Consider the following 26,044-nt stretch of genomic DNA (forward strand, 5'->3'; position numbering starts at 1 on the left):
TTTTTTTTTTTTTTTTTTTACCTAAAGAAATACACGTCAGTTATATCAGTGGTTGAAATACTTGTTATTATTCCATTTTAAGGCCTCGGGAAAGTCTTATGAACTTGAGAATTCTGTAGGTAGAAAACCAACTAACTGAATACACACTAAATAACACAAACAGACTTACTGACATAGCTTACTTCAATTAAGTAGTATCATGAACGTTATAATACACATTATTCTCTTTCGGTGTGTTTTTTTTTTTTTTTTTTTTTTTTTTTATGTCTCTCAGCTCCTTTGTTTCTTCAGTTGATGTAAAATGACACAGTAAAATCTTTAGACCTGAGCAAATTTTGGGCTTTTCTGTTCAGTTTAGGAAATTCAGAAAAGTTTAGATTGAAACAAAATGGATCATTTAATTTATATGGAAATTGCTTTCATTAATTCTACAGCTTGACTCAGATTTTTGAATTCTTGAAATAAGAACTTGAAATGATTTATTTTGCTCCTCTGTGTATATAAAATGTATACATAAACATTCCAACTCTTCCCTTTGGGTTTTAGAATTAGGATTGATGCTGGAGAAAGTTGAAAGAAAATTGTTTGAATGTCTTGGTCATTCTAAATCTCCATTCTTATATCACTTTGGTTAACTTTGAAGAAATCTGGGCAACAGCAAGTTTATGAGAACTAGAACCTACCCTATGGGTTTACTACTTATTTAATAAACGAGGAGTTAAACAGTGATTGAGAGAAAAAGCAGTTCCATTCAACTCGCTGCTCTTAATATAAAAGTATAGGTAGTAAGGTATAATGTGAGATTTCTTATTTCCTTTCTTTTTGTTTAGCGCACTTAAATATTTATCTCTTCAGTGGGTTAAGTTCACCTCTATAGTAGTACGATATTGTTCATTTGTGCTGCACTTGCAGGCTCAGGTAAGACGGGGTCTTTTTTTTATAAGGGATGCTGAACAATTCATGCCCTGGAGGCTTTACAGCCCCAGTAGACAGCAAATGAAAAATAGCAAGGGAAACACTGGCAGGGAGGTCTGAACTTTCCAAGTTCACAAGGCAGAAGAACAGTAGATACAGGTGTGAAAATAAGACAAGTGATGTGCCCATGAAGCTGTAATGCTTTACTTATAAAATAGATTAGATTTAAAATACTTTTTCAAAATATCTTCCATTTGATATTTTTCAATTTAATAATGGAAGCATCTGTTTTTACAAAAATTTTAGACCATTGTTAAAAAATATTGCAAGTAATAGTGGGACTGATCTGAAAGCCTTAATGTTAGAATAAGGATATTATGAAGCATAACCTGGAACTATTAACTGTTTTTGCTTTCCTGAAATGTGAGTGGCCTCATGCACTCCGATATTCGTGTTGAAAATGCTTCAGGAAACAGAAAATAGCAATGTACTAGAAGTTTATTTTTGAGAATTTTTCCAATTTATTAGTTGATAATCTTGTTTTGTATTTTGATTCTACTGTAATTTCTAGCTTCTATAAGCTAATATTTTATTGTGCATTTTTACCTGTTTCTTACTCATGTTATGGCATTTTTAGTATTTATCTTAAGACTTAAGTACTAAATGTTAAATAAGCTTCAAAATTTCTGTCAGCACATTGAGCCTCTTTTAACATAAATCAAAATCCTTTTGTACTTTTGCAACTGACAAGTATTTATCTTGAAGCCCATCCCATCCCAAAATATTCCCATAGCCTAAGTCTCATTCATACACGTTTCAGTTTCAGGCACAGATGGGCCGTTTTTGATAAGCAGCTTTCAGAATAATACAAAGCTGAAATGTAGCTCAGCTATCTTTTACATTTAATTAAAACAGTCTCTACAGAATACTCCAGAGGTTAAGAAAACCCTCCATGTTAAAAATCTTAGAAATTTACTTTCCTTTTTTAAACTAGTATTTGTTAAACAGGCAATCTGAGTATTCATCTAACTGATAAAGAAGCTACGCGGTGCTTTCTATACAAAGTACTAAAGCTTAGAGTAACACTAGGGGTTAATAACTTTCTTTTTTATATCACCGTAGATAGATTTCATGAGTTATCTTAAATATTGAGATATGTGTATATGTTATATGTGAGTTATCTTTGTCCAGAGAAGGGCAATGAAACTGGTGAGGGGTCTGGAGCACGAGTCTTATGAGGAGTGGTTGAGGGAGCTGGGATTGTTTAGTCTGGAGAAGAGGAGGCTCAGGGGAGACCTCATTGCACTGTACAACTTCCTGAAGGGAGATGGTGGTGAAGAGGGATTTGGCCTCTTCTCCCAGGCAACGAACAGGATCCAGGGAAATGGCCGCAAATTGTACCAGAGGAGGTTTAGGTTAGATGTGAGGAAAAACTTTTTATCTCAGAGTGGTCAGGCATTGGAATGGCTGCCCAGGGAGGTGGTGGAGTCGCCATTCCTGGCAGTGTTCAAGAGGCGTCTGGATGAGGAGCTGCAAGATATGTTTTAGTAGCTTGTGGTAGCAGTGGTAAAGAGAAGATGGTTGGACTAGATGATCTTATAGGTTGTTTCCAACCTTGAGATTATATGGTTCTATCTTATATGTCCTAGAGGTCCCTTCCAACCTGGGCCCTTCTGTGTCTGTGATATTGCAAGCTTTTTCTCAGCTAATGTAGGAATTCCATGTCCTTTCCCCACCTGGAATATTTTCCAGTATGTACTAAAACACTGAATAGGCTGTAACTCCACTTGAAGATCAGTTACTTTTATTTTATGTATTTTTTTAAAAGCAGAAAGATTATATAAAAAAGAATATCAAAAGCAGTTCTATGTAAAAAGGTAGGTTTGTAATTAATTGCAGCATTTTCAAGCAGTGTTTTGTACAGGGAATAATGCATATTCAGTACTATTTAATTGTTTATTTAAAATAGCTTAATGAGCTCTGCGAAGGCAGGAAAACATTGAATAATGCAAACTAGAATAATAAAAATGCTTTAATTGTTTTCTCATTGACTGACTGTCAACAGTCTCTGAGTACAATGGTACATGTGACTGCATTTTTCAATAATGGTGGGGATACAGCTTTCCTGTAGACTGCCCACACACCAGTAGAAAGGGGATAGTGCCTCTATCAAACAGTGATGTTGGTATATGCAGATACATTTATCGTTATGGCTGATTCTTTAGCGTAGAATGTCTGTTTAAATGCCTACAAAAGAGTACTACTATTGGAGGTGAGAGGAAGCTTACACAGACATTTCAAGTTTCCTAATCTAGAAGATAACTTTCTTAGTCTGTCATTACTGCATCCAGCTGAACAAGTATTTACAAGAGTTGTTTTCTGTGGGTGTGTTTGTATAGATTATTTTAAAAGGAGGCAACTACCGTAACCTTTTTATCAATCCCTGGTTTATGCTGGTGTCAATCTGTGCTATTTGTTGCCAGATATTTGTTTCCTCAGCATTCATGTGCTTTTGAGCATACATTGTAAGGAGAGAACAGAAAGAGCAACTGTAATTTTGTGAGTGGAAATGTAAACTTCACTTGAAGAAAAGTGACTTTAGTATTATGAAACTAAGAATAGTAGTATCTACAAAGATATTTTCCTAAATAGTAAGAAAGATTCTTCGAAACTGCTGAAGACTAAGAAGATTAAGAACTTGAAAGAACACCCAAACAAAATAAACACAACAGCATAGAAAACATCTGACCACTTCGGTTCTGTACTGCTGAGGGCTAGCTGAAAAAACTCCCAGATTGTACATCTTTCTAAACAGATCTTTCCCAAGATGTCTATGATAAATTGTTATATGGAATTGCACTGCACTTATTAAACAGCCAAATAAGTGTGCAGCTAAGTGGAGGATTCCTTGGTGAGATGGACAACTGATGACCAATCTTTAGACTTTCTTGACTACTTAATAATTCTTTAATCACAAAGTCTTAATTGTTTCTTTAACAATCTTAATTATTGAGAGTTCACTCAGAAAGCAGAACCCTATTTATTTCAGGAAAGTCTTCACTGGAACCAACCAGCTAAAGGAAATTGTATGTATGAGCTCTCCTAGAAGATAAATAGGCTTGTGGAATATTGTTCTATAAGAGAAAAGAGGAAAAGGTCTATTTCAACAAGGGAGCTTGAGAACAGAGAATGAGCTGTTGAATTAATGTCTTAAGTCTTATTAATAGCTATCACACAAATGAGTTGATAGATGCAAAATGTACTGTAGGTTGACCATGTATTAACTGGGAATACAAAAAGAACCAGAGAATAATAAAAATGTCATCCGTAAAGGGATTGCAAATCTCTAGTAAAATGCCTGCTTCACTATTTTCATAGCATTTTTTACAGATGTGAAGATGCAGAATGCTTTGTCATGGTTGCACTGAAAAAAAAGTGTTTTTGTTCAACTGAGGTATCTGTTTCTTCTGAAGATGTATTGTCAGACCAATTGAGATCTCAGGAGATCTAATAAGAGGAAAGCTTTGCAGATCCTAGGGTCTGTAGATATGTTTTCTTTAAAGCAAAGCCTTTCATTTACTTTGAGACCATACTGTTAATAGTTTGAGCAATATAATGTGTCAGATGATCTGTTTTTCTAGAACTTACCAAGCTGAACTAAAAATAACAAGTAAACAATCTACACTCACTGTGAAAGGCATATTTAATTTTAATAACTTTTCTGTTTTTATTATCTTAGAGATTGTAGCTCAAGAGTGGTGGTGGAAGTGGTTTTGAATAGATCAGGCTGATTCCTTTGATGCAGGATATGAAATCCTATTCTCAACTCCGTGGGTGTAACAAAGGAATCACTTCACTGGGTTTGCCATCATGGCAGTGAGTAGTATTGGGACTGACATCCTGTTCACCTGGAAGTATTATGCATGTGGTATTTTGGATGCCTAGGGCCTGTATCTTGACTTTATCTTCTGATATAAAGTACGTTATTGCAACAATAAAAATCAAAGTAAATTCTAAGACTTTTAAAAACAGTACAAAGGGGAATTTAATTACTAGTTAATTACTTACCCAAGGGCAGGAAAAATCTGTTTAATCTTTTCCACTCCTACTATTCATTTCAGTCATTGTAGTAAATCATCTGCTGTCTCCTGGTATATGTATCACAGGGTGATTATTCATTGTTATTCTTAAAACTTTTCTGATGAGCTTCTTGAAATACATCTTAGTGAAATGCAATTGCAGGCAGATGCACACTGACAGCCACTTCTTTATTATTTTGTGATGTCTTATTGGTTAAAGAATCAACAGGAGTAAGTTGGAAGACAGGAAGGATACTCAGCTGCCTCATAAATGTATGTATGCAAGATATATATGCAAGATGTATGGTGCTTTCAAGACTTGGATCAGCTTGCTACTCTTGAGAATCTGATGAATAAGAATGGGATCTTCTGCTGGGATGCAAGGCTCTTTGTCGTGCAGGAACTTCAGGAGTCTTTCTAATAGTGTTTGTTTATGGTCTGCAATTAGTCTGTCCAATCCCACCTGAATGGTGCACAGGGTCATCCCTAAGTTCCAGGTGTGGGTTTTTAGATATGTATTTTGAACAGCCAAAGTCTCTTCTGGCAATGGTACATTCTGCAAATCTGAGAAGAAAACATTTAATTTTGCCACATTGGAATAAATTGAGGTTTTTTTGCAGGGCTTCATTAAGAAAGTGGTCTTCCAGATTCTAGTCAGCTGGAAGCCTTTAGAAGTTTTTACCTTAAAGTGATTATGTGATGATGCTGAATTTTTGTGATGATCTCCATCTTTTCACACTGTTATAATTAAGTCTTTCTTGACTTGGCATACAAAGTAACTCTTCTAATGAGCGTACTGAATAGCTTGCACTAATTTTGTTTCTACCCTCTTTTTCTCTTCTCCCAGGATGCCTTTGAAATAATGGCTGAAAATTATGAATTCAAAGAAAATGAAATATTCTGCCTGGAATTTCTGAGAGCAGCTTCTGTGCTGAAATCTCTTCCATTTCCAGTAACCAGCATGAAAGATATACAGGGGTTGCCCTGCATGGGAGACAGAGTCAGAGACGTTATTGAGGTAACATACCTCTGCATTTGCAGCCAATCGATCTTTTCAGATCTACTTTTAGAGGTCACAGAATACAGCATTAATATTTGTATGCATTTACTCAACTGTGTGTATTTTCTTTAGTAACAATATATTATCCTTGAGACTAGGAATTCAGTGATTCCTTGAATGCTTTTATAGTAACATAAAGTTCTAAAACAGAATGCTTTCTCTTATGAATAAAGTTAAATCACAAATAAGTGCAAATAAATAATGCAGTGTGAGAGTTATATGCAATTTTTTAGAACCCGCTCTGATTTGAATGTGACAGTTTAACAATAATAGTTTTGCTTATGTAACATCTGCCCTTGGCAACATCACTTTTCTCACCTGAATGTTTTATTGGAAATACAATTTTTGCCAAACTGGTAAATATTTTAGTAATTTAATGTTAAATACTAACTTGCTCTGAATCAGATCAGAGCCTTTTAACTAGGTGAAGGATGAACTTTACATTCTTACAGGAACTTTGAGAATTCCCTTTTTTTCTTTAATTCTTGGCCTTTTCAGAACCCTGCATCTCAGGTACTGTTACTGCAACAAGAGCTGATCAGAATATCTCCACTGCTTGCAGAGGTCATTGCTGGGTGTTGTGATTCAGTCTGGTTCCTATTCTGCCTCACTCCACCAGTTAAGAATGCAGCCTCTGAAGAGCTCCTTGTACCTACTACATGAGGGCTGGGAATTCAATTATGACCCTACAGAAAGTAGAATGACTTTTTGTTGTTATAAAAATGTCCTGTTCTTCTCATTTTGTTTTTTCCTCTTTATCAGAGAGTTTGAGGGAACTGTACATTCAAGAAAAAAACCATCTGGTTTTAAAATACTTTTATTGTTAAGAGAAATAAGCAAATAATGAAATTTAATTATTTTCATAGCAACACATTGATAGCTTATGATATATATCTATTCTCTGGCTGTAAATTTATGAGTAAACAAGTAGTGTGAAATATATTCCATGATCCAAATTTCTACTTCATCTTTGAATAAATGTATGAGTAAACAAGTACTATGAAATTCATTCTGTAGTCCCAGTTCCTCCTTTATCCTTCAGTAATTTTCTTTCTCAGAAAGGACTGCAGATTTCAATCCTGATGGAATAAAATGATGTACTTGCTAAATATGCTCTCAGTGTTTTTATAGGTGGATAAGACTTTTCATTAGATTATTTCATTACATCTTGATTTTAAAAATAATGCTTTTCTCTGTTCAGGAGATTATTGAAGAAGGAGAGAGTTCTAGAGCTAAAGATGTACTAAATGATGAACGATATAAGTCATTTAAGGTAAATCTTTGAGGTTTGTTACTGTTTTGAAAATTGAGTATATTTCCTTCTGATTAGTAAGGAATTTACTTATAGACACAACTGTCTATTTTATAATAAAGAAACATCAAGTATAAATAAAGAATAGATATTGAATAAAGAGAGCATGGAATAACTGTGAAATCAGCTACCTTTATAGTCATTATGATGCGTACACAACTGCTCTTAAGCTTGAACTGAGCAGTCACTTTTTTCCTTAAAGAGAATGCATTACATTTGTTTTAAGTGTAATACAGTGTTTGTTTTAGCATTACTCCCTCTCCCGTTGTATTATTGCAATAATACTATGCCATTCCATTCTGGTATAAAGAGAACACTGGATGAAGTAGATGAGTCAGATCTAGTTTAATTCTCCTTTGAGTGAAGAAAAAGAAATAAGTCTTGGAGATATTTCTTTGTCAGGCATCTTGTTGGCTCAGAATCATGGTCACATTTCTGCATAGTTACAGGAAACCTAGAAAATAAATACCACATTTCCCATTTTTTACAATTATATTTCTTAAATATTCTCCACTGGAAATATGTTTTCAATTTTATCTTCAGTTTTAATTTCTAAAAATATCCTCTGTGTTTTCAGAAAAAAAAATCTTAAGGGGAATAAAAGGATTGGAACTGGTACATTCCCCTCTGTATTATTTGCTTCAGCAATTTAAGGTAGTTCCATTCCCTCTGAATCATAACGGTGGTATGAAAAGACATTCAGGTACAGTAATAATGGTCAGAAAAGAGGTGTAGGTTCTTATGTGAGGCAGGATTCAGCAACCAGATTTACTTATTAATGGTAGTAAAAATTGAGGGTCAAAAATTATACATTGTATTTCAGAGATTAAGAAAATATCTACCAGAGGACATATCTCCAATACATTTTATGCTTTTTTTCATGTACCAAATTACAACAAACCAATGTGGATCTTTTTTTTAGCTGAGGGCAGCCCCAACCATTTGTCTAAACTGGCTGTAGCTAGTTTTTTTTAATCTGTATCTAGGTAAGTGAAGATCATAAAATCATAGAATGGGCTGGGTTGAAACTCGATGGTCATTGTGGTCCTTTTCAACCCCCCTGCTGTGTGCAGGGCCACCGACCACCAGACCAGGATGCCTAGAGCCACATCTAGCCTGGTTTTGAATGCCTCCAGGGATGGGGCATCCACAAGCTCCCTGGGCAACCTGTTCCAGTGTGTCACTACTCTCCATGTGAAGAACTTCCTCCTAATATCTAATCTAAACCTCCCCTGTCTCAGTTTAAAACCATTCCCCCTTGTCCTATCACTATCCACTTTCAAATAGCTGTTCCCCTTCCTGTTTTTATGCTTCCTTCAAGTACTGGAAAGCCACAGTGAGGTCTCCCGGAGCCTTCTCCAAGATAAACCAGCCCAGTTCCCTCAACCTTTCTTCATAGCAGAGGTGTTCTAGCCCTCTGATCATCTTAGTGGCCCTCCTCTGGACCCGCTCCAAGAGCTCCATGTCCTTCCTGTCCTGGGGGCCCCAGGCCTGGATGCAGTGCTCCAGATGGAGCCTCACAACAGCTGAGTGAATTTCATATTAGCAAATTCCTAATTTTCATTGTTTAACGTGATTCTAGTAACTATTGCTAATTACTTGTTATGACTTTAATGATCACAGCTGGTCTCAATGTTGCAGTTATCAGAACACTGAAATAAACACACCGTATTATTGATATAGGGTATGACATGGTCAGTTCTCCTCCTTATGGAAGTGCTGCAGAGAACAACTTGACAGAATTCACTTTTACCAGATGACAATGGGAATTCTTGTGTGTGCCATTTAAGAAATATGCTGTCTGTTACGCACTGCACTCAGCACTGTCTTCAAATTAACAATGAATATTTATGGACCTTACGGAAGAACTACTTTTTTTTTTTTTTTTTTATCCTAAAAATTTAGGCATCAGCATAAAGTTCACTTTAAGTTCTGTCTCTCTGTATTAATTAAGTTTCTTGGAATAGTTCTGAATCCTGTAATAGGCTCCTTTGAAGACGGAGCACTAGGAGACAAATTAAAAGATAGCAATCAAAGTATTTAAAATCATTCTTTTGTAAATGACCATGTTTCAGGCAAAGAATAGGTAATTTCATCCATTATATACAAAATGTATATTTAATATTATCCAAGATTTTCACTCTTTATCTAATTATTTCCAAAGAATTAGTATAATTAGAAAAACACAAAATAGCAAGGTTGGAATTCACAGATTGTAGAAGTGGAAAATGGCAGCTATTCACATCTTGCATAGCTATTCTTTAAATTACATAAAAGAAACTATTGAGTGTCTCTGTACTGACAAAGTGAAGAAAAAGAATGTGCTTTCAGGAGGCATGAAGGCTTTTCCTCTTGTTTTCATATTTCTGTTAATCTGCAATACTGATCTACTGCTTACGCATCAGTGGTTTACATCAGTAATAGGTTGTCCAATCTCTTTGGAGCACAGTGATGACACCTAAATGTGTACAAGTGATAGCTTGTAGTGCATAAAATAAAAAAATTGCAATTTCAGTTAAATTAGGCAAACAGTGTTGAGACGCCTCCTAATGCATAAAGTTGGTTTGAGGTTATCCAGCTACCTTATGATTCTGTTTGCATGTCTGATTTTCCAGAGAAACAAAGTCTTTTTTTTTATTTCAAACCACTGCTGAATGTGTACATTTAACTAAATTACAAAAAGATGCTAGCATGCTACCTTATTATTGCATAGGTAGTTCTCATTAAAGTGAAATCTACACATAAAAACAATTGTCTGCTGAATATAACTATACAAAAAAAGGAAGCTGAATCTGTGTATTTGCAGTACACTATTTTCTTTTAATCTTTAGTGTAGGATACAATCTGCCCACCATTTTCACTGTGAAACCACCTTGTTAGCAACTCACTGTTAATTTACTTCTCTTTCAGACATCCTGAAATGTGTTTTCTTTCACTGACTTTAGCAATTTACTTCAGTCTTTGGAGTGGGAGTGAAGACATCAGAGAAATGGTTCAGAATGGGATTACGAACTGTGGAAGAGGTAAAAGCTGACAAGACCCTGAAGCTGTCAAAAATGCAGAGAGCAGGTAAGGTGCAAGTGCCATTAAAAACTCAGTATCTCTGTGCTGTGACAACTTGAGAGAAGAAAGCGGTGGTAACCCAATTTATTTGTAAGTTCAATTTCTTGACACAGCATCTTTTGAATATTAAATTAGTAGGTTAAAACAGTAATTAGTATATTAGGACCCTCTAAAAATGATGTCATTGAACAGCTGTTAATGTGTACCTTTTTAAGTATGCTGCACAGGTACCCAATGAAACATGTTCTTATACACAAAATCATTGATGGATCATTATTATAGAAACTGTGAAAAAACTCCAACAATAGAAAAGCTCAGAACTGCTTTTCAAGATGCAGCCTATGTTGTTCAAGGCAGCTCAAATCTAGTGCAAATTAAGATTTGTGATGAAATATTTGCAGAATTACCTTCATAATCCTGGTACATCTTCACAGTTTTAATGTAGTTAGATGAACAGTGTTGCTGCTCCAAAGATTATTTTTTGTGCTGTTTTTCTAAATAAAGGAACTCCTTTAAAGAAAAAATCCATTACATGAAGAGAACAAAACATGACGTTACTGTTATGTAACTTTATTTTCGCAGCTTAGAATCCTTTGGATTGGCAAGCTCTTTCTTTTTTTTTTTTTTTTTTAACACATATATTATCTCAAAGTGTTGAAGCAACCTGCAGAATTGGGCTCTTTTCATACAAGAACTGTGATCAAACATGAAGAAAGCAGTATTTTACATACCCACTAATTCTCTGGGGCCCATATTTGGTTGGAGTCCATCATTTCAGGAAGTGTTCCCTTTTAAGTGGTACATCCAAAATGCCACTGGTAGGAACTAGTAGGTAAGTGAGAGTAATTCAGGTTCCTGATTCAGGATCTCATCAAGTGGGAATGCATACTACTACTATTCTGACGGCCATATTATTTATAACTGCTGTTCATAAGAACACTGTAATTTATCAAAACTACAAGAAGGAAGATAAATCCAGGAAGAAACTCTTCTGCATGTGATTCCATCAAATCCAAGGCAGGAGGCTGACTGTAAAAATGGTATGAAGGTAGAAACAGGTCAGAATAGATTTCTTTACATAACATTCTAAAACAAACCTATAGTTTCAGCTTCAAAGTCACACATTATTTTTGTAATTAGTTAGGATTTTCTTGTCCTTAATACAAATTAAGTGGCTTGACTTCCTGATGAGAGATGTCTATGTATTTCACACTGGGCTTACATAACACTAAATAGATTTTGAGGATTTCACAGAGTGATCAGCACTTTTTAACCTTTGATTTCCAGGGTTTCTCTACTATGAGGACCTTGTTAGCTGTGTATCTAAGGCAGAAGCAGATGCAGTAAGCTTGATTGTCAAGAATACTGTCTGTACGTTTCTACCAGATGCTTTGGTTACCATAACTGGTGGTTTCAGAAGGTGAGTTGAAAACAAATGAACTCACTGAACTGTATCATTCAGGTATGCAGAAAATAATATCTTTGTCTTGTAAATCAAAGAAACTCAGTGGAAAATATGAGAATTTGTGGTTGTTTTTTTTTTTAATTTTTAGTAAGACAGCAACCTGATGATATTCCTAGATTCTTGTGTTTTATTATTATTGCTTGGTTTGTCAGAACAAAATCCATCTAAGAACAGCTTGTTGAAAAAATGGTATTGAGATTGCTTACTGTACTTCACCCTGTTTTTTTTTCTTTTTAAGTGTATCTGAATTCCCAATGCTGAGTCTACTGTAAAGCCATGCTTTAAACAAAGGCACAAAAGCTTTAGGGCTTTTTTTTTTTTTTTTTTTTTTTTTTTTTTTTTTTTAGGAGACTTGGTTACATGAGGTTGAGATGTAGTAAAATAAAGCTGGTAGTGTCAGAAGTATATGCTGTAGTAAGTACTGACTAAGCTGGGTATACTACAATCTTTAAATAGATAGGGAGATCTTGGAGGTTTTTTTCCTTTCTGATTACTTTTTCTAAAGCTGTTCATCTTGCTCTGTAAAATGAAACTCAAAATGAAACTGAGCAACAGTTGTTGCTCAGAACATAAATGACTCATTGTTCTAGTAATTCCTGGAGCATTTTCCTAAAGCTACACAGCAAAATGGTAAGGAATTGCCTTTAGTATTATCAAGTTTCTTGTTCTGTACTCAATCTCTTGTTATGTCACTACTTATAGAGCATGACGTGCCATTAAAAAAATACCTTAGTATATTAAATCTGCTGCTTAATTTTTTGTGTGTGTGTGTGTGTATCTTTGGCTAATTGTTGAGGATAGAAATATATTTCACAATCAACTGGTTCTTCAACAGTTATGGAAGAAATATACAAAAACAAGAAAAATCTGGGCTCTGAGGAGCAAATACATTATTCAGGAGTAATTCATGAGATATATGTATTTTTTTGTTATGCTAGCAGTGTACAAGGTGAGGTATGAGGGAATCATGCAATGGGTTAAGAATGGAAGGGACCATAAAAAGATCATCTCATTCCAGTGCCCCTGCCATGGGCAGGGCTGCCACTCACCTTACTTACTATGTTGAAAACTGGATGAATTATTGGGGTCGGAACTTCTATTGCTGATCCACAGCCATGGAGATTTAGTAGAGATCTCATTATGATGTATGTGGTTTAATCAAAACACTGGCTCACAACTTGTTCTAGTAAGCCATGAAAATTGGAAATGGTGATGCAGTCTGTGGTGTAATCTGAGAATATTTCAAGAACAGTTTCTCTGATATGTTGTGTACAGTTTATTTCTACTTCCTTATTCCTTTGTTGTCACATCTTAACTCCCAAATTGTCTCTTTTACCTCTTCTCAAACACTACGTTACTGAAGCATTGTCTGCTACTTACTCAATGCCTTCTCATTCAGATACTTTCATCTCTTGGCCTGTTTTCATGAAACTATAGCTCAGAACATATTTAATCACAAATGCTTTTCTTGTGTTTTAGGTTGGAAACAACTGTAGTGCTGTGTTTGGTTGAAAGCAACTCTCTTTTTTTCAGCTAAATCCATACAGGGATATAAAGACTTTCAAGTAACTTTAAAAAAAAAAAAAAAAAAAGTCCATGATGGCAACCCTTTGCAGCTCCCAGTTTCAATGATCTTTAATTAACTGTCCAGTAACTCCCAATTTGAAATCATTCAGGAGCAGAAATGAGTAAAATGAAGTTTGTATGAGTTTATCCTTTGTTACACTCGAACAGAAACATTTATAACACCTGTAAAACACATTCCTAGAGTTTCAGTTGGTATTGTCAGGTATGAGAAGTTGGGACAAATTTGTTTCTATAAATACTTTTCTGACAGTATGGGTTGTCTTGAAACAAAATATGTAATGCATGGAAATACAGAAGTAGGGCGACTGAAATAAATAAATCACAACTACGTTGTGAGGAATGCATTATGTTGTCTATCTGCGAAGGTCTAACAATCTGATTGTGGAAAAGGAAGCATTGAGGATGCTGATGTTGATAACGCAACATAAAACATACTGTGGACAACGTCATCGAAAAGACTTGAATTTATCATGCAGTTTAGTTGTATCAGGAATTGCTGTGGTATGGTTTTCAGTGCTCAGCCTTTCTTGTTTTGAATTGTGATTTAAGACTATTTTATTAATCCTTTTATAAGACAGATCTTGAAAGGTCAGGAATACCTACCATTATGTGTCCTAAGTACCTCTGATGTAGGAGTGTAGTTTAGTCTAATGTATGCTATAACTTTTAAATGAGAGTTAAGAAGAAGACTTGGTGTGGTATTTTGTCTTTTTGATGGAGGATTTGCTTGTTATTTAAATGTTTATTTTTTGTGCAATGAAGACAATTAAGAATTTTTCAGTAAGTAAATGCATATTGGTCCCAGTTTTCTTGCATTCTTTGTGGCACACTCAGATATTTTGACTGGATGATTGTATCCATTTTGTAAGACATTCAATTCTAAAAATTGTTTAGAAGAAAACGAAATACTAATTGATATGTATTCTATTTATTTAACTTTTACCAGTAGTGTAAGCCTGAACACAGGCTGCAGGCTCCATAGTCAGTAGCACTGGAAGTTACATTAAATGAGGATGGAACCTGTAAAAAACAGCAGATCCAAATCGTCATCCTAAGGTTTATTTTTCTATTTGTATTTTTTGCAACCTGTCAGCTAAGTATACAGGCAAACATTTTTTTGTATCAATTAATTCAGTTGTTCTGTCATTCTTATTGGATGACATCTGAACACTGCTGTTCTTCATTCCATAGCAATAATCCTCCCATCCAGAAATTAAGAACATCCATGGTATTGGAAGAGTTTTTTGGAATCCACTGAGCAGTACCTACTGTAGAAGAAAGTCTAATTTTTTTTGCCTTTGAGGTAAATAACACTACCTCTCTACAAAAGCTCCGTAAACACACAGGAAAGAAAATAGTCCACAACTGGAAGGCAGAAGGAACAGATTTATGTATTTCCTGCTTTTTAGGTTTACTAGATGAGCAAGCAGATGTCCCAGTTAACCTCAGCCAACCTGTAAAAGATGCATCCAGCTACCCAAGGGTATTCTAAGTTACTTTAGATCTTCGTGATTTTTCATGATTGTGTCACTGTGTAAAAATCACTGCTTCTGGTTTAGATGAGTGGTTGATATTTTAGTTATTTTAAAGGTGTCCAATGCCCTGGGCAGTATTCAAGTAGAATAACTAGTACTCATCATGTAGTATCTGTCTGAGTAGGAGGTTAATTTACCCAGCCTGCATCAGTCTTAGGGATGTTTTATTTGTGGCTCTCTTATTGCTGAATTGTCTTATAATTTGAGTCTAATTGTAGCTCACTATCTCCAACTTTGATTTTTGTATTTTCTTTTTTAAGATAATTTGAGGCTTTGTAGATAAAGATTTACCATGGAAAAAACAATGAAGAGAACAAAGAAAAGGCACAGTGTGTTCATCAAATAGCACCACTTTTTTGTTTATTACAATGGAAAAGTTTCTTTTGTGTGTGCGGTAGAATTTTCTACAAGGCAAAGGAAAACATAACAGAATTGTATAGCATTGGGCTCTGATCTTTCTTGTGTGTCAAGAAAATTGCTTAAAAGTATTCCTTCTTTCCATCTTGGAAATAAAGTGAAATAGCTGCAAAAGAGATACAGGTACTCACACTGAATAACTAATGTTATTGTGAAACATTCATTTCAGAAATAGGACTTCTGTATAGAGCCTGGAATCACAGCTGTTCTGACATATGCTCATATATTGGAAAATGTCAGTTGAAATATGTGAAGTGTATTGTATTTCCTAAGCTCTCGTTACTATGCTCAAGAGTTTGTGTTTTATCTGAGATAGGCATGTGGCCTCTGCATGAATTCCTTGATAAGTCTCGATAAAAGGCTTCATTTGACCTTGTCATATTGGGATCGTTCTAATAAAAATGTTCAATAGCTACAGCAGGCAGCAGAGGAAGAAGCCAAAGCTTAAAACCCTTAATGTGACTCCAAATCTTTATAAGATTCTGAGAAATAAATATATTTCAAAGCCTATGACGCACTTCTTTCATTCTGCATGAATTTAGAATTAAAGTAGTACCAGACTTCAACTTTAATTTTGCAAATATTTCTTTCATTAAGGTTTTAGAATAACCCAGTAGCAGAGTTTCCTTATTCCACTCAATACCTGGCACTACAGTATCTCTTTACATGCGTACGCTTAGCACCCAATACTTAGATGTATTTCCATGCTTCTTACACCAAAGCACAAACTGTAGTAACAGCTGTACAAATACTATAATTTCTGTTTACTTTCTGCTGCTGCTGCTATCTGCTGTTATTCCACTTTGTCAGAGAGAGAAATCTGCCATAAAGGAACTTTAAGGCAAGTTGCTCACTGAACATTTGAGGTTATATAGTTGTCTGCACACTCTCTAATTTAAGCAGCTCCTGGAAGAATCTAGCAGTTCTTCTAGCAACAAATAAAAGAGGTTGGATATAATTCATGGGTGCAGTCATTCATGTGTCTGTAGGAAAATAATCCACTCTGGATGAGGCTTTTAACCCAGAGATGCTGAAATCTCATCTGGTCTGGTCCTAAAGTTTAGTAAAACAGTTTTACAGTACCAACTCCATATAAGTTTAGAATTGTTTGTCCTTGAGAAACTGGGATGTCCTGAATAAAAATATTCTGAGGCAGAAGTTGAGAATGTTTTCCAAATTAATGGCCTAACCAAGCCGATTTAGAAACAATCTATTGGAATAATTCAGTCACTTAATTTTGTCATTAGAACTCTGATTATTTTTCCCACTCATTTCATTTATTATTAGCAATGATGAACCATGAAGTAGAAACCAGTGAATAAGTTATCTAGGAGCCATGGCCAAAAAGATCTTTGTATGAATCCATGAGACAGTTGATTACTCAGTTCAGTTATTTCTCTCAGAACCCATCTCAGGAAACTCTTTTGTTCATCCAAGCTTTTTACATGCCCTACTCTATTCAAACCATTGCAATTTTCACAGGTTTATCAGCTCATAAGAAGGATGCTGTTCAGTTATTACTCTTTTTAAAGCTTTTTCGAGGGCTGGGTCCAGAGTAGAGATTGCAATGCCACTATGACAGTAGAGTTTTGATGCCATTCTCAGCCTTTCAGTTGCCATCTTATCTTACACCTCCTGGAGGGGATTTGCAATAACATTAACTACATTTAGTGTTTTCTGTCTCATGACCACTGGTGATGAGAACTAGCAAGTCAACCAGGGCAGTAGAAGCAATGTGCAAGCAAAAATATATGAAGACCTAGATTATATTATTTTAAGTGTTGCCTTTGCTTCGGCAGCCTCTGATTAATGTCCCGTCGTAAAGTGCTCAGACAGCCCCGGCCAAATCACACGCTTTTATGACACCAATGTGGTGAGCGGCAAATGGCGTTTATTGCAAGCAACACACTCTTCTTATAGTTGTCCCTTATTTCACAGTGCTACCAATCATCCTTGCTACGGTTATCTGTGCCCAATAGATGTGTGACTTGTCTTGTCTTGCCATGTCTCATCATGGTTTCTCATGAGTCAAGGAGCCCCCGCAGAGCCTGATGACTATTACAGTTCCCCTTTCACGTATTGCTAACCACGCAAGGGGCCCACATAGATTGCGCCTGGTTACGCCTGGTGACCTTGACAGCCCCCGCTTTATGTATTTCGTTGACTACATCTCTAACTTGCGTAATTTGTTAACTACATTTAGGATTATTGCAATAAAGAATTCTGTATTGACATTTTAAAAATTTTAGATGTGATTGTAAAAGTAAAAGACAAAATTAGGGGTAAATGTGTTTCTTTGTCAGGCAGTCAATCTGAGATGTTAGTTACTTACTGATACATGATCAAATTTGTTATCATTTAGAATATTTAAAATTACTGCTTATCTAAGTGCTTTGTGCTATTTGGAATATTTGCAAATATACAAATTATCAGGAATATTGGCAATAGTATTTTCCAATTACCAAGCTGAAGTTGTAGCAAGAAAGCAACAATCACAAGTATGCTGCTAAGAGTTAAATAAGGTATTGTCTTTAAACTGTTAATTTCTTCAGAGATCATGCAAAGTTAATTTGTATGTTTGATATCTGAATCTGATATTCAATGTTAAAATTATGGAAGCATAGAATGGTTTAGGTTGGAAGGGACGTTTAAGATCATCCAGTTCCAACCCCTGTTACAGGTAGGGGCACCTCCTTCTAGAGCAGGTTGCTCACAGCCCCATCCAGCCTGGCCTTGAATGCTTCCAGGGAGGGGAGAATCCATATTCTCACTGGGCAACATGTTCCAGTGTCTTACCACTCTCACAGTAAGTAATTTCTTTCTAATATCTAGTCTAAGTCTACCCTCTTTCAGTTTAAAACCATCCCCCTCATCCTGTCACTATCCGTCCTTTATAAAAAGTTCCTCCCCGTCTTTCCTCTAGGCCCCCCTTGGGTACTGGAAGGCCACAATAAGGTCTCCCCTGAGTCTTTTCTTCTCCCTGTCTTTGTAGGGGAGATTCTCCAGCCCTCTGATCATCTTCTCCAACAGCTCCTTTTCTTTCTTGTGTTGAGGGGCTCCATAGTTGGACACAGTACTCTGGGTGGAGGGTCTCACAAGAGCAGAGCAGAGGGGCAGAATCACCTCTCTCAATCTGCTGGTCATAATTCTCTTGATGCAACCCAGGATATGGATGGTTTTCTGGGTTGCAAGCACGCATTTCTGGCTTATTTTGGATCTTTCATCAATCAACACTCCCCATCCTTCTTCTCAGGACCACTGTAAGCCATTCTTTGCTCAACCTGTATCTGTGGTTGAGAACCCAGACGCAGGACCTTACACTTGGCATTGTTGATCTTCATGAAGTTGGCATGGGCCCACCTCTCAAGCCTGTCCTGGTCCTTCCGGATAGCATTCTTTCCATCTAGAGTATTAATTGCACTGCTCAATCCATGTGTCAATCCATGTGTGCAATTAATACAAAGTTAAATTTTGTAGGACTTTGACTGGCTTTGATAAGAAATAGTAAGTAAGTTGCTTTACCCTATCCTATAAGATGTTATTTAAAGTAGTGTGTGAAAGAAAAATTGCAGTTGAGATGAGGTTGCTAAGGTAGCTACGTAGAACAATTTGGCTATTGCCTGGGCAGAATTGCTCAGTTACAGAAAATCTTGCTTATCAGGTAGATACAAAAGTTTGAAAGTAGTGATAAAAGAAGAGCAAGTCAGAATAAAAGATGCTATGAGCAGGTAATTTCTGGATGTGCGTGAGTACATAGGTGTGAACCTATATACTGTCAGTGCTTATATGTAAAGAAAAAGCAGAATCATATAACCACAGTGTTTAAAGAATTTTTCTCCTTTTTGCTTTTCTTTTATTTTATATATATGTATAATATTATATATTATTATACATCTCAACTTTAAGGTTGCTTTCAAGAATTTTTGTTACATAAGGGTCAAGCATTTGACAATTCTCGGTTTCAGAATTATATGCAAATATGTTCAGAATGCTTGCTGCTGCATAAAACCAAAATGTTAATGTCTTTACTAAGTCAAATTAAATTTTAATGGCCATGGTTTAATTTTTCTTTGAGTCCATTCATGTCTTTTAAATAGCACTGAATGTGATTCAGTTGTCTTCTAATATCACAGCTGACCTGAATAGCCTTTTCAATTAGCCTTATAGATGAAGCAGATCTGATAGATTTTAAATAAAGATCTCTCTTTATTGGTTAAATGCTGATATTCACAGCTCATTTAGTCTATCTACTGAGATGCAAAGTCAAAAGAACAATGATTTCTTTGTCCGGTGTTGGTGAAGATTTTGTGGAGATGTGACAGAAGGTATTGCAGGATCTTTGCTTTGCTTTGAATGGAATAATAGAAAAATGAGCTCAAAAAGATCTAAGTAAGATTTTAAGAAAGATACATGATTATTTTTCAATAAGCAATATGCATTACAAGCTTTTTAAGAAATGTTGTGGAAAAAATTAGCTAAAAGTTCTGAGTTCCCTTGTGAATTTATTCTGATACCTAGCAAACAATCTCTGAAAGAGTGTATGTTTGGAAATCTACTATAGCTCATTGAAAAGCATCTTTTATGCTTCTGTAGCTGTGTGATTGTTCTTGTTTTTGGAAGACTGTTCCTGAAAACCTTCACTGTGTAAGAGAGACTGCCTACTGTGATAAAACCTTCACTACCTACAGAGGCAAGCATGGGGAAGGAGGCCTTTAGGTTGAATGCTCAGCATGGGTTATAACAAAAGCATTCTGGGCTGTCTGCTATTTAGAAGAGCTAGGATGTGGAAGATTTGAACTCTAGATGTATCATTTCCGTTTGCTTTGATTGTCGAAGTGCAAAAGAATGGTAATGTCCACTAGAGAAGATTTCAGTTCTGACCTCAGTTTTGCCCTTTTAGATGCTTATAGGAATATCAGGTTATAAGCATGCGCACAAATACTTTGCTTCCTCCTGACATGAAGTCCTAGCTCTGAAACAAATACCAGTCTATCTTGATGGCTGGCTCATTAGAATCACCTAAGTGGAAAGAAGCAGTGACAGTTGTCAGTACAAATAACAGCACTCTGAACTCCAAACTCCAGCTGTGCATTGCAGTGGCACTCTTTAAGGTAATACACTGTAAAGAATTCCAAAATGTTAAAACAAGTTTTTCATTATTTAGACAAATTTCCTGGGTGAGTTTGCCAAAGTGAATGGTTTGAAGTTATGAAAAGACATTATATAACTACATAAAGTTCTAGTGTACCTACAAAATGAGTATACTTAATAACCTATGTTCTGCTTACCATTCCTATTTTAAGTAGCAATAAAATTATTATGTTTTTATTAGATTAAAATTATTAAATTAAAGTATTTAGGATGTTAGAACAATTGGCGTATACAAAACTAATTATTACTATTATTAGGAAAATAAAAGATGTAGATGTTAGAATTCCAGTATGACTTATACAAAAAGCTACATTTTGGAAGGAAATATCCTCCATATATTCTTGAATAGGATTCTCCTATATAGCATCATTTTTTTGAGTGACTGTAAAGCTCATTTAGTAAATAAGCTCACAAACTGTCTTTTCCATGGGATACAGCGTTGTGCTGACACAGTTTGAATAGGATGCCATTTCATTTCAAAAAAATTCAAATCAAATCCAATGGCTTCAGGAACCGTTATAAGATACAATCTGGAGGTGGGGTGTGGGGAGGGGGCAAGTATAGCATGTCACAGAGCATACTGATTGTGCTGAACTTGATTTATTAGTCTAATTTTATTAACTGGAAAATCACTTTCCTATACTAAAGGTGAACTGTTTCTCTTTGAATGTTTTGGTAATTTGGATATACATTAGTATGATGTGCCATTGGGGGCATAAAAGCTGTTATGATTAAAAGGAAGTTGTACAAATAATTGGTACCTGACATTACCACAAACAGAGATGTATCCACAGACTGAAGAAGCTTCATTTTCAAAATCTATAGCGAGAACAAAAAGTAACACTTTAGAAAATCTCAGGCAAGATCAATTATGATAGCCTTAGAACTACTCTGTAGCAGAGTTGTGTTATGTGTTGCAGTTAATTTCAAGTTCATGAAATAGTGCTCATATGCAGTCTACAAACTGTGGTCAGAGGTACAGAAACCTCTGTGAAGCAATGGCATTTGAAGGTCACTGGAATATTTTGATTCAGGATTTGGCCAAGAAATTGAAATGGCAACTTGGGTTAAAACATTTCCTTCTCATTTATTTTTAACTGTCCACACAAATCCTTGTTTTATCATGTATTCCTGACCAACTCTGCTAAATCTTTATTATAAACAACAGACTTAGTGATTACAGAGAGAATAAGCTATAGTTATTCAGAATTTGTAACAAAATCAATGACTAGCAAATATTGCTCAGTCATTAGTGGCTTTTTATTTATTTTTTTATTTTTTTATTTTTTTTTTTTCATTTTACATGGGCATTCCTACAAAGCAGGAAAAGTAAATAAAAGAGAAAATAAGAGTGTCTCCTGTAAGTGTTTGACATGAAGACAGATAGTATCTTGCATAGATTTTTGAAATGCTCAGCCCGTGAATTTAAACAGATAGATTTTAACTCTCTGGCCAGGAAGTATGTTGAAATACGATATTTAAAATACAGTACTTGTAAAGTATTTGCTGTAGATGGATGAGCACTAAGGGTTTTACAGGCTGAATCACAAATAACCATAGGATAAAGCATATTCATGATGATATATAAAATTGATAAATAAAAAATCTTAAAGTTATAGAGCTCTAGGTTCAAGGAGGACTTGTGGTAGTGGAGAGAGTGGAATGTATTCAGGGAAAAGTGAAATAGAAAGCTACAAAGAAAAATTTAAGTGATTTCAGAAAAAAAGTGACAACATAAAAGAAAACCATAAAAACTAGGGGTCAAAGCCAAGATATGTATGACCTTGATGAAATGGGTTGTGTAGTCTGTTGGATAATTCTAGTTCTTAGATTTTCTACTACAAAATAATTTGTTCTAGCTTGCTGGAAGAGATGCCTTCCAAAATCCCAGCCACTCAAAGTGGGAATGGAACAAAAGGGAACAGATAGTAATTAAAAAGTTGTTTAGATTGCAATTGAAAATTATCCCTTCTCTTTCAGCAGACCACTCATATATCTTGGAGAAAATCCAGTTTGCACTTAAAATCCTTAATGAGCTCATACTTTTACCAAATGGAGGTGAGGGAAAGGGCTCTCTGTTGCTTTATTACTGAGGTTTCTGAGTTTTATCTTCTCATGGAAGGTCCAAGTGCAAGAAAAAGCTAAAAGTTCTATTTTGGTATGTGAACATTTATCCAAAGAAGAAGCAAGATTCCTTTAAGATATGCTGTTTATGGAACTTTGATTCAGCTTTGGTTTATTCTGAGCTCTGCTCAGCAGTTCTTCTGTGATCATTTTTCCCCTTCATGACTGTCCCTAGACTCTGCTCCATATGCACCTGAAGGATATAGGTTATTGCTCAGTAAAGCAGGAAAAGAAGAGCTGCCACAACAGAGTAAGTGTTTCAGTAATCAAGTCCAACATAGAATCTTTGAGGAAGTCCGGCACATCATGTTCAAATGCTAAATGTTTTGTTTTTTTTGCCTTCACTTAATGAATGCTTGGTGCATGCGTTATGCCCTAATGTTCCTGTGCAAATGTGACAGCAGCTATAAAGACCCCTTTGAATTTTTTCTCCTCTCTGTTCTTGAGGCATGGATCATTGTAACATCGAGAGACCTACAGAAGAAACTGGTACTTCTGTCCAACAGAAATCAAACAAAAACTATGCCAGCAGTCCCAAGCTAAGTTCCCAGAAAAAAAAAAAAAAAAGAGCTGCAACATAGCAATATTAATTCATAGTTCTAAATTAGAGATTTAGTGAATGGGTTAAAAAAAAAAGCAGTGCTAATGATGCTTACTGAATTTGAAATCAAACGTGTATATGTTTAGCAGAAAACAAGTGTCAATTTCTTTTTCTATTTTGGGGGGGTGAAGCTACTTAAGCATCTCTTCTGCTTATGAACACTGGTGTGTGTCTCTCAGCAGTCCAGGACAGAAGTGGATACAATTTATTATTATTTTGTCTTTGTGGTTCTTCAATGGACATTCCTTACTCAGAGAGCTTTCTGATGCATGTTATGTCTCCAAGTGTATTTCTTGCTGTTCATATAGTAAGATAATTGTATTTATTAATATTTTTTACTTATAAATGTCTCAAGGCACATACACTAGGGATGAAGTTGTTCTGAATATTTTGCTCTCAGTTGGTGAGCAGTTACTAAGCTGTATAATGTTATTCTATGATTCACTGTTTGCCACAGAGATTTGGTAGCCCCAGATGCCAGGTGGGTCAGTGTTTGCAGGATCAAATGCCTGTTGTTAGGAGTAAAGAGATTAAAATATAATTCTAATTAAAATATGTAATATGCTGCATTATTTCTGCCATGGTTTTATTCCTAGAAAGCTGGCTTGAGAACAGGCTAGTTGTAGCACAGCCTACTCACTGCACGTTCACTGCTTAGTAGAAGTCAAAGTTTATTGTAGACTGCTTAACTGCTCTAAAGACAGTTGACAGCACAAAGAATGGCGTTTTCCTGACAGATAATCATGAGGAAAGGTTCAAGCGTAAGTGACCAGAGGGTATGTTTCACAGATTCCTGCGAGCAAGAGCAGCCATAACATTGTAATTAAATGTGACACGATCATGCTAGTGGTGTGTGGACATGATAATGAGGAGGTAACTGCTGGCAAAATGTTTTTGGTTAGTCAGAAAGGACATTTTCTACATGTCTCGTAACAAGGATAAGTTTAAAAAGGCTAAAAATAAATCATATAGGAAATGCCAACTACAGGCGGTAGTCAGAATTAGTCCTTTTGGTTGCTTTTAATTTGGGGATGATGGAATTTATCATGGATTGTTGCTACATTGTGGGGGAATTGGATAGATATGTATCAGGATATGTCACTGAAGAATGAAAAAATCTGCAATAAATAGAGAACAGCAGAACCTGATAAGAGGCTCAATTATAAACATCAGTTATGATAGCCATTTTATAGAATTTGTAAAGGATTATTGTGGAGAACAAAACAAAAGCCATTGAAACCTTTTTGAGATGTCTCTTACATGCAAGTTTATCTTAGTTTGTAAACTAATAACCTCACATATTAGTTTGTAAACAAATAACCTGAAATCCTTTATGCTATGTTAATAGTCAAAGTCTGCAGAAAATATGCCTTTTATTTTGGCATCTTATATCTAGACACAGCTCTAGTAAGTAAACATAGCATCTATTCTTGGTTAGTTGATTCTGTTGCATAGGTTATTGCATCCAGTTTCTTGTAGTTTGTCCGCATCAGTAACAATATCCTCGCTAAAATGTTGCTTACGAAGTGTCTCAATATTGATTTTGTACTATACGTTTGTATCTCTAGTATTAAGAGTGCTACATCTGAAATCAGTAAATAGATAATATATCCAGCATTTAAATATCATAAATGAAATGAAAGAACCTATTGGAATCTTCTATTAAAAATGTCAGTGAGAGTCTTGACCTTGATCTCAGTTGCATCATAACAGAAAAAAAAAAAAAAAATAAAAAGGTTTTTTCATGTGATTCTTGGCAATTTGCATGACAAGAAGTAGTGACCCAGGAAATGCATCTTCATATATCACTAAAGAAATAAACAGATGTAGTTAAAATCAGCACATGAAGACACTCTCAGGATGTCCTATTATTTTGGGCATATTGCAACCCAGTGCAGATTAAAAAAGATTATATGGTTTTTTTATTTTATTTTATTATTTTATTTTATTTTATTATTATGTGGGTAGAACTCTATACTGTCTGGATCAGGAAAAGGGCCACAGGAAAAGGGCCACTCCAAAGTTTTATTTTCATACAGAATATCTCATTGCCATAGTTTAGGAGTTAAAAAAACTCAGTTAAGAATAATCACAGAAAAATTCAGTTTACTATTAAATCAACTAAGCTTTGAAGCAGAGCAAGAGAATTTTGTAAAGGAGAGTAACAAGATTTCACTGTAGTGCGATTTATTTAAGGTAGGAGGTAAATTTAATGACAGCCTTCTTTGTACTTTAAAAGGGTTTTTTCTGTATGCTAATACTTTTAGAGTATATCAGTAGCCTTTCTCTGTGGAGATGCAGTATTCCTTTGCATCTACTCTTTAAATGTCTTTGTAAAATGGAATAATGCACTTTGCCCCAAAAAGTATAACCATTTCAGCTCCAGGAAACTGCTAGTAGGGTGGCTATCTTGGCAAAACACCGATGTAGACTGGCAGACAAAGTTTTAACTTCAATTAATATTTGAAAAAATTGTGATGAAATGAGCATATTTGTTGTATCTCATAATTCTGGTGTAAAATATGTTCCCTTTAATTGTAAATATCATTTTTTTCTGTAATTCTTTAGTTTTCTAAATTAATCCCAAAGGTTAAGAATAAACTCTTCTTCCTTCAGACCAAATTAGTAGATTGCACAGTCCAAATTATGTTTCAAAAGACAGCTAGCTCATTTTCTCCAGACTGTTGCTTCTGTAAAACCCCCAACTACCCTTCTTGCATCAGGAATGTATAAGT

The 26,044-nt window shown here is 35.3% G+C and overlaps 1 protein-coding gene across 1 annotated transcript in view; it reads left to right on the top strand.

The window, feature by feature from the left end:
• The window catches only part of DNTT (DNA nucleotidylexotransferase), an 83,391-nt gene that overhangs the window by 13,540 nt on the left and 43,807 nt on the right, over nt 1-26,044 (top strand). Inside the window, exons 4-7 of the mRNA XM_042863322.1 lie at nt 5,842-6,012; nt 7,256-7,327; nt 10,312-10,435; nt 11,717-11,849. Of these exons, the coding sequence (XP_042719256.1) occupies nt 5,842-6,012; nt 7,256-7,327; nt 10,312-10,435; nt 11,717-11,849 (500 nt within the window). The remainder of the gene's footprint in view (nt 1-5,841; nt 6,013-7,255; nt 7,328-10,311; nt 10,436-11,716; nt 11,850-26,044) is intronic.

Source organism: Lagopus leucura, unplaced genomic scaffold, assembly GCF_019238085.1.
Source record: "Lagopus leucura isolate 7727_CA_CO unplaced genomic scaffold, USGS_WTPT01 Super-Scaffold_739, whole genome shotgun sequence".
Taxonomy (NCBI): Eukaryota; Metazoa; Chordata; class Aves; order Galliformes; family Phasianidae; genus Lagopus; species Lagopus leucura.